This window comes from Carassius gibelio, chromosome A24, assembly GCF_023724105.1.
Source record: "Carassius gibelio isolate Cgi1373 ecotype wild population from Czech Republic chromosome A24, carGib1.2-hapl.c, whole genome shotgun sequence".
NCBI classification, from domain to species: domain Eukaryota; kingdom Metazoa; phylum Chordata; class Actinopteri; order Cypriniformes; family Cyprinidae; genus Carassius; species Carassius gibelio.
The window spans coordinates 4324967-4334871 of record NC_068394.1 but is presented as its reverse complement, the minus strand read 5'-3'; the positions used below and the strand labels follow the sequence as shown (position 1 = coordinate 4334871).

General features: G+C 38.1%; 1 protein-coding gene across 2 annotated transcripts; it reads left to right on the top strand.

Annotated features, from left to right (window-relative positions):
- The first annotated feature begins 2869 nt into the window (after positions 1 to 2869).
- LOC127945817 (neurogenic differentiation factor 6-A) lies at positions 2870 to 5874 on the top strand. Of its 2 annotated transcripts, none has more exons than XM_052541888.1 (2): positions 2870 to 3004; positions 3470 to 5874. In XM_052541888.1, exon 2 carries the CDS (start codon positions 3480 to 3482, stop codon positions 4461 to 4463), a length of 984 nt encoding a protein of 327 aa, XP_052397848.1. In that variant the 5' UTR covers positions 2870 to 3004; positions 3470 to 3479; the 3' UTR covers positions 4464 to 5874. The 2 variants fall into 2 exon arrangements, with proteins under 2 accessions (XP_052397848.1, XP_052397849.1); XM_052541889.1 differs by having other exon boundaries at positions 2885 to 3004; positions 3474 to 5874.
- The last annotated feature ends 4031 nt before the right edge of the window (positions 5875 to 9905 follow it).

Here is a 9905-nt window from a genome sequence, read left to right as displayed (position 1 = left end):
GTATGTATTATTCACAAGAAGGTGCCATTTTAAGCAACAGTTCCTTCTGCATCCAGAACATCCTTCTCCTCAGAGAAATTGATGTTATTCATTTTTAAAAACTGAATTATGAATTATGCATATGCCATACTGTCAAACCATTAACACTGTGGCTGTCCTATACTGAACACACAGGTATCTTTGTGTGTCAACCCTGTTTTGATTCTATTTAAAATATTTTAGCATGTTTAATTACTTTTAACAACAAAGAAGGGTGTATTTTTGATTGAATTTTTTTTTTTTTTTTTTATCGATGGTAATATTTTGTCTTTCCTACACGAGATTAGCTTTGAGGCCCATCATCAACAGACGTCTAGAACTCTCAAAAGACCATCTTTAGCAGAGCTACTGATCTTAATACTTCTATGTGTGTGTTTGTGTGGTTTGTGTGTGTGTGTGTGTGTGTGCCATTTGACGTGTGAACATCCATGGCTTCATTTGCTGCCTGGCATCATACTGTCCTTAAAAGCTGATAATGTGTTAATGAAATCACTGGCAGACAGCTCTTGTCAGCCGAATGTTCCTCATGAGAAGGGGCCTGTCCTTCACTATGAGTCTGCAGGGTATAAAGCAGGTCTGTCAGGGGAGCGTGTGTCTGGCCCAGCCATTGCTTTTGTGTTGTGTCTGGTCTTTGCTCTCTTATATTGTTACAGGTCCTTTCGCACTGTCCTTCTCTGAGTGTTCCTTCTGTGCATGCTAAATTTTTTATTCGGGATGGGCCTGCCCCCTTTCCTTTCTGCAGCACAATGATTTATTGCCCACAAAGACCAGAGAACTAATTAACAGAGTAATTAATTAATATGAATTTGCATATTTGCATTTGCAATTAGTGCAGTCAAGTGATTAGTCTGAAATGGGGAAGTTTGACTCATCAGATGTTGGTGTGTGTGCTGAACCGTAAAGCTTGTCACCAGCTGAGGCATTTTTGGATGGGGACAGAAGGGGACTTTATGTGTGTGTGTGTTTCTAAACACAAACATCCAAGGGTACACGCCTATTATGCGTGACTGAGCCGTCGTCGCTGTCAGCGAACTGCATCTGTATGCGGTGTTCATTATGTTTTTGTTGTGCTTATAAGTGCAGATCAAGCTGACCGTCCCAGTGAAAAATACAGCAGCCATTTTTACCAAGATCACTCATGACTAACCAGGGATTGTCTGATAGGTGGTTTGCTGCTAACAGGACCACTAAAGTCTGTCAACATCAGGTTAAAGAGCCAGTTAATCATAGACAGGAGCAGTAAGGTGGTGCATGTCATTTATGTGGCGTTAGGCTTTTGTGGCGTCCTTCTGAGAGGCATAAATGCACTTGGGGGCATTTAAAGAGCTTCTGATTTGAATTATAAATGTGTGTGCATGTGAGTAGGCCAGGCACAGGTTCAATAGCAGCAGGAGCTTTCACTGATAATGGAATGCATGAGTGTCAGGTCTTCATGTGGGAGGAGCCAATGCTCTGGACAATTACTGCTACAAGAAACAACCAGATGCCAGAGACGGCCAAACCCATGCTCCAAAATCTCTGTGTGATTTTGTGCACAGGTGAATCTCACAAAAAAACTAGTTGAGTTTGAACCTAAAATTAATTTTACTTAATTATACATTTTATTTAACAAACCATTAACTATGACTATTGCCTCAGTTTACTCCTATTTTGCTGATTATTAATAGTTAGTAAGGTAGTTTAGGTATTGGGTAAGATTATGGATGTAGAATATGGTCTTGCAGAATATGTGCTTTATAATAAACAGCTAATATGTTAATAACAGACACGTTAATAAGCAAGTTAATAGTGAGAATTGGTCCCTATACTAAAGTGTTATCAACAATTAAAAAATATTTATACTGTCAATAACATTAAATGTAATACAGCAAAATACAGTAAAGAGAATTAACAAACAAGGATAAAGAGAATCAACCATCCGGAATTTGAGGGAAACACATCACAAACCAAAAAAATAATAAAATAAAGGTCTTAAATAGGCAAAAAAAAACAAAAAAAAAAACATGCACAGTATAATTTCTGGGAGTGAAATGTGACCTGGACATGTTTTGTTAGATTCACTTGTATTCTACTGGGTGGTGTGAAAGTGGATGGCTGAGTGTGATGAAGGTGGGGAGGGATGGTGAGAGTGTGTGCATGTTTGAGAGAGTGTAAACAAAAACCCAGACTAATTTTCATACGTAGACCAAAAAAAAATGGTTTAATATCTCAGAATCCATGTTGAAGGGGCATATTTATTATATGTCAGAGAGTGAATTTATCTTAACTTTATCTAAATGTATGTTTTCATGATCAAGTAAACGTCACACAGAAAATGCTTTGATGACAGACAGAAGGACCAGTCATTCGGCAAACGCCCTTGAAGAGACTGACCAGGCAAACAAGAACCATCAGTCACCTGGTTCTTGCTGTCATTCACCAACACTGACATTTTTTTTTTTTTTTTACACGTTTACAGAATATACCTGACATATACAAGCACCTATTTTGTCTAATTTTAGATTTAGTCCACTTATTGTTGTGTTTGCATGAAAATATTATCACAGTTACTTTATTTCTAACAGCAAAGACTAAGAAATGTATTTCCCTGACCGTCTCACAGCATTCCTGTCCATCCACAGCATCAGATTCTAACGGTGGATGCTGGTACTTGGTCCTTTATTGAGGCTGCTTTGTGGTTTTGCAGTGGTACGCAGCTCGAGGCACATGCCAGATGATCAGGGGAGGAATACAGGTCCCCCGGGACCCGGTCACGTGACCAACCCATGTCACGTGACGTCAGCGGCAGATGGCATGGGTACCAGCTCTGGCAGTTGGCATCAGTGTCATTTCTCTTAGCGCGAGACGAGGAGAACAGTGGGGAGGTGAGAAAAACGCACGAGCTGTTCACCTGCTAAAACACCAAGCGGAAATAAATTTGAAATAGGAAGTATGAAAACTTTCATCTGACACCATCATTAACCAGGTAAGCTGGACCATTCAAGGGTAAGAATCGACATGTGCTGCATGACTATGTCTGCCTTTTCACCAGATTTTAGACTTGCGTTTTAAAAATTCGATGCAATTTCACACGTAAAAACAAGTTAACAGATTCAGTTCAATTGCAGCTGAGTTTTTGTGTATAAAAGAGCATTGATTTCATTAGAGGATCAGTATAATCTGGAATTCTGTTAAATGTGAATTGGTATTTTTATGTTAATGCATCATTGTATACGATCAGAAAAAAAGGTACAAAAGCTGTCACCATGTACCATGTTTACCCCTAACTGTTAAATATTATACATTAAAGGTACCTAAATGAAAGGGTACGGCCCCAGTGACAGCTTTTGTACCTTTTTTTTTAAGTGTATTAATTGAGCACCATGTGTGGGTTGTTTTTAAATCGCTGCTGATTCATTCAAAAGATCCATTATCTTCTCATTATCCCCAGTAAGATCACAATGCTGACTCTTCCATTTGAGGATCCTGTCATAATGGACACTCAATTCGGGGCAAACTTTCCAAGGGACTGCGTGGGTGAAATGAAGGTCACTAAACAAGAGCCGTTTAAAAAGGAGGAGACGCTCTCCCACACGATGGAGGATGAGGATTCGGAGAAGGATGAGGACGAACGGGAGGACGGACAGGACGAGAACGGTCTGCCTCGGAGGAGAGGGCCTCGGAAAAAGAAAATGACCAAAGCTAGGGTGGACCGGGTCAAGGTGAGGCGCATGGAGGCAAACACCAGGGAGAGGAACCGAATGCACGGTCTGAACAACGCCCTGGACAGCCTGCGCAAGGTGGTGCCCTGCTACTCCAAAACCCAGAAACTGTCGAAAATCGAAACCCTGCGGCTGGCCAAGAACTACATCTGGGCGCTTTCCGAGATCCTGAGCAACGGGAAGAGGCCTGACCTCTTGACCTTCGTTCAGACCCTGTGCAAAGGGCTATCGCAGCCCACCACCAACTTAGTGGCCGGATGCCTGCAACTGAACTCAAGGAACTTCATCACGGATCAGATCAACAGCGAGGCGTCTTTCTCCGGCAGGTCCCCGTATGAATCCGTGTACACCACCTACCACAGTCCGGGTGTGGTGACGCCCTCGGGACCCTCGGTAGATGCGGTCAAACCCTTCAGGCCGTTCAACTACTGCAGCTCCTATGAGTCTTTCTACGAGAGTGTCTCGCCGGAATGCGGAAGCCCTCAGTTCGACGGTCCCTTAAGCCCTCCTATGAACTTTAACGGGATCTTTTCCCTCAAGCACGAAGAGCCGGTCGAATATGGCAAGAGCTGCCACTACAGCACGCGCTACTGCGCCGTGCCGCCGCGCTCCTCCATCAGCCAGAGCGCGAGAGGCTCCTCGGATCTCCATTTCCCATATGACATTCACCTCCGAGGCCAGTGTTACCCCGTGCAAGAAGAATTAAACACTTTTCATAATTAATGAGAGAAAGTCAAACGTGAGTGAAAAGAACCGAAAAAGCAGGACTGAAAATCGCACATGTATTATTTATAAACTCCATCTCTGATTTGGGCTTTATGGCATCGGATGTTTCATTATTTATCATTTTTAATTAAATGGAAAATGTGCTTACAGTGTTCCTAATTACTGTTTGAATTGATTTTAAACTGTTCGACAAAATGTGTGCGAAAACAACCCACAAACAATAACATTATTTTTAATATTCTCAGTTAATTTAAGGGCTTGAATGAGTTTTTATAGATCTGAAAATCTGTCAGTAAGGACTCTCGCTCCAAAAGGCGTATTTTAATTATAAGGTCATTAAAATATTTATTAAAATATTTATTATGATTAAAATTCTGTAAAATAGGAGAGCAATAATTGCTAGGGGTGCTATGCAATACACAAGTCTATCACTCTCGATCTGGCCATGTATTTAGCCATTTAATTTGTCTAAACGATATTCGCACAAAGTTCAAAATATTGGTGTTAAAAATACTTCATATCTCATCATTTTGTAATACATAAATGCCTTTATTCGTTTATAAAAGTAACATAGATAAACGTAAGAACATTAAATGCATTTATTTCCTTTGAATCAAAATTTCATCATGTAAGAGAGTTTCGTGATGTTTTACACAGGGCACTATTTAAATGTTAGTAAAAAAAATGGATTCAACCATTTGTTATTATTGTTGTTGTTATTTACAATAATATATATTAATATGCTAAGACCACCACAAAGAGGCAAATATTAAATCAATTTGTTGTCCTATTAAAAATGATAGCTATATTTAAAATATATACAGGCAATTGAAGTAATAAAAAAACGAAATAATAATGGTAGCCTATATTAATAATTTGTTCGTTTCATTGATTTCAATTTTTCTATTTAAATTTATAGATGTAGACAAACTAGTCCAAAGCACCCTCTTAATTTCCAAATATTTCAAATAACTCATATTTGTCTATGCGCATAATTTTCTGAAGTATGATAAAGGAATATCAGAACACGATGATGTAATTATGCAACAGATTGTTTGACAATTCTGTCTTTTCTCAAATGTAAAGTCGATATATTGCGTTCATTCTCGGAACAATCACTGTAAGCAAATGCAAATGAAGCATGTAAAATCAAATCTCTAATGGAAAGGTCTGTGTGCTGTCTAGTGAACTCATGTCAAGGGAAAACCTGCCTTAATATATTTGTCACGCATCATTTATGCAATGCCATGGACGTCTGCAGTGGTGGATTCGTGCGTTTTGATTTTTCTCACCAAACGGGATTTTTGTTTTTGTGTGTGTTTGTGTGTGTGCAAAAATGACTGAATGCACAGAAACTGATCTTTGTATAATGTCGAGCTGTTTTGTACAGTAAAATAAAGTTTAAATGATTGCATTTCTATTTTGAAAACAATGTTCTGAATACATGAATCTCTAACATCGAATTCAAATAATAAATAAAAGATAACAGATATAGAACTATCTTTAAAAATAGATAGCCTATCCAAACCTCGTTATGTGTCGCAAGAAAAAAGTACGAAAGAAAAAACGAAAACATTAAATGCAGTGTCGCATTCGTTTTCTATAATTGTAATACGTATAATGAACAAACAATGCTTTAAAATATGAAGATAATATATAAAGGTAGCCTATTAGAGTAGGCCTATATCATTTAGATCTATTTAAAGTCTAACAATATGAAGGCCTATTTGCCACAATCCATAGCTACTACAGAGGTCATACAACGCCTTTGGTACAGAAAAACAGAGAAACTATCTCTGGTTATCAACGGAGGACAAAGGAATTTCATTTATGAAATCGCCAAAATCCATAATGCATCTGTTTATGGGCCTATGCGACGCGTTGGTCAAGGTTAATTGTAAAATGAGACGTTCTTGAGGTGATATTCAGGACTGGGTTTAGGGGAATAAAGGTTATCTGGCTTTGAGTCTCTTCTGTCTCTGAGTTCAGCAGCGAGCTGGAAGCGGGCCAATCAGCGACAGACTGCGGATCAGGAGCCCGAGAGCGGCTATTCCCCCGCGGATGAGCATTGTCACCCCCCAGAAACCAGCGACAGGATTCATAATACGTAGATTACAATGAAATTGGTTAAAAGCCACAAAACTCATATAGTCATAGTTAAAAAAAAATATATATATAGCTATTTTAGTTCAAACCGGGGCCTATTTCATGAAATGATAGTAGCCTATAGCTATGTAGTAGATATAGCCTGACCTTGATTCAGTGATTTGTTTAGGATAAAATGCTCAGCAAAATAGTCCAATTCTTTTTTCACAACAAATAAAGTTAGAGCTTCACAACCACTGACAGTTTTGACAAAACAGATTAAAATGTTCTCGCACGACTTTAGCCTAATTGATTCCTTTTCACGCTTTCAAAGAAAAAATAAACCTGTAATCTACGTTTAATATGCAATTAATCATCACGTTGTCCTAAAACACCTAATGCTTCTGACAGGTGCAAAGATTCAATCCGCACAAGCACCGATCGTGTGCTATGAGACTCTTGATTTGCTGTGGGGATGTTGAGGTGTCAGAAAAAACCCAACAGTGGCGATATTTCACACAACTGCGAGAGAGGCAGGACATATGCTACCCCTGAGACGAAGTTGTCAAGAACGAACAGCTGAAAAATGAACAGCGACACTTCTCTATGCGCTTCACACCGGTGGAAAGTTCTCACCACAAGGTTTTTTTTTTTGTTTTTCGACTTTTTAGAGCGTTATTTACTTTTAGTTAAAAATGTAATGCGTGTTTACTTACAAGAATAGCCTACATGTAGGCTATGCCTCGTTTTAGCCAGCGCTTTTATCCAGCAAAACACGTTTTGACCAACATAGGCTATAGGCAAATATTAATAATTAGCCTATATAAAGTTACAGCAAATGCTCTATTATCCCAACCTTCTAAAAAGACGGTATTTTACCATGCAAATTTGTAAAAATTGTCATTCAACTTTATCAACAGCACACTATAGATAGCTTAGGTAGAGCTATATTTAATTTTAGACAGAAACGAAAACGAGGCCAAAAGCTTACTTTTATTTTTAACATAGGTACCACTGTTCAGCTGACAAAGTGTCTTTCTGAGAAAAAAATAAATAAATGAAAAATTTCACTGGACAAACTTTTTTGGGAGTTGTGAAAATAACGTGATTTAGGGTCTTATCGTGCGTGCCATTGTAAAGGCTGCATGTCCTCACAACCTCGTTTTTATCTGCGCCATATTCAATATGGCGTCTAACGTGACTAAGTCAGGTGCATATTAGAAGAGGCGCACCCTTGTTCAAAACTTTGGCTGTCATTTGTTTTCAATGCTGTAGGTGAAGTTGAATTGCATACATCTCATTTGAATTTTTAAAGGTGTTGATTGTGTGGAAGAGCTTGGTAAGCTGCAGATGTCTGTGGGTGGATGCATGTGAGTGTACATAGAAGTTTGTGGGTGTATATTTGTGTGTGGATGGTGGGAGGTGAATTACTACATACTCCGTTCACGATAACTCATAGCTCTTGTCCACTTGTGATGCTCCATTCTGTGTTCTGATGTGTCAACCCTTCTGTTTCAAATCCTATCACTGAGGATGAGTCACACCAAACAATAGCCTACAATCAGTCCAGAGTGGGTGGAAATGAATGACCCATCCGATTATGATAGTATGCAAAAAGAATGGACATCTTAATGATATGGTATTGGTAAACAATGCCTAGATGTTGCAATTCTAAAGTTTGTATATATCCCATAAGACCATGGGAATTTATGCACTATAGGATTTGTTTTTATAAAGGCTCATTTTTAAGTGTAAGTGCTATAGTAAGTTACCACAAGAAGTGGTCTCTTGTGGTTACATTGTACTTGTTAAACAACACCCAAATAAATTGTTTTCATGGTTACTGGTAGAACATCATATGTCAGAGAACATATGGGTCAGTGGTCATAGCCAACCTGGCAGATGTACTGTGGCTGGATTCAAAATTATATACTCTCTGAGTAAAAGTCTAAGTACTTAATTTTTGCCTAATGTTTTATGAAGGTTCTTTAAATGTTCCTTCATTGTCATTGATGATTGTTTAACATCCATGGAACCTTTACATTGCACAAAAGGTTCATCATAGTGGAAAAGGTTTCTTTAGATTATTAAACAGTTCTTCACCAAAAATACGAAATTGTTCTTTTATTAACTCTTCACAGAAAGTTTATTTGGGAAACATTTTTTTTTAACTGTTCTGGCATTGCTGTGAAAACCCTCTTTTGGAATCATGATTTTCTTTTTTAAGATTGTGCTGTGAATTTCGAACTTATTACTCTTTTCATATACTGTTTTCACCTACTATACAGAAGAGAAGTGTGCATACTTAGATGCAGCCTAAATGTTATTAGTTAGCATTGTTCCTTCAGCCACGGCTGGACAAAATTGCAACTACATTGTCTGCCAGCAGAAAGCTCCTTCTCTATTAGATTAGATTAGATTATATTAGATTAGATTAAACTGTATTGTCAATATGCGAGGACAAACTAATGAAATGCAGTTATAGGCTATTGCAGCCTTTTATGAGTTTCTGTTTATTCTGACTAAATACATTTTAAATACAAATATACAATATTAATATAAATCACAGCTCAGGATAGTCATTAACAGGACAATCCACCCAAAAACTAAAATTCTGTCATTTAGGCCTTCTAACCACCATGTCATTCCAAACTGATATTTCTTTCTTCCGTTGAACACAAAAGAAGATATTTTGAATAATTTTGGTAACCCTACCATTTTTAGGGCCTTATTGTCTTCCATGGTATTTTTTTGTTCATACAATGGAAGTCAATGGAACCCAAAACCTTTTGGTTACCAAAATTATTCAAAATATCTTCTTTATGCATAACTATTTTTGGGGCCATCAGCCAATCAGTTTAATGGCTTTTGAGTGACTGGTTAATAAAACAACAACCTGGCTGCAAAATCGAGTATAAAGATGGCAGATTTCAAATGGTGTATTTCCAGGGCTGCATGCTATTGAGATGATTGTGAATGCATAACAGATAGCATTGTCTAGGTATTGTACATGTTACAGAAGTGTATTTATAATACACACCTATACAAATATTCTTCATTAACCAGTGAGAAGCTCTCAGATTTAATACATGCTATTAAAAGTGCAGGAATTCGGACATGCACAGGACAGCTCACATTTCCCAGCTCATGCTAAACATGCGATGCAGATGTGGAGATCTCTGTCGGCATGCTTCAGAGGGAGGTTGTTTGATTATAGTTGTTAATGAAGGTTCACTCATAGCTTTCGGTAACTCACACCTGAGAGCCTCAGAGACACTTTCTGGAATGAATTGCTTGTTAATAATAACGGTAATTAGGAATGAAGAATGTAGAGCTGGTGCGATGTTGATTTAT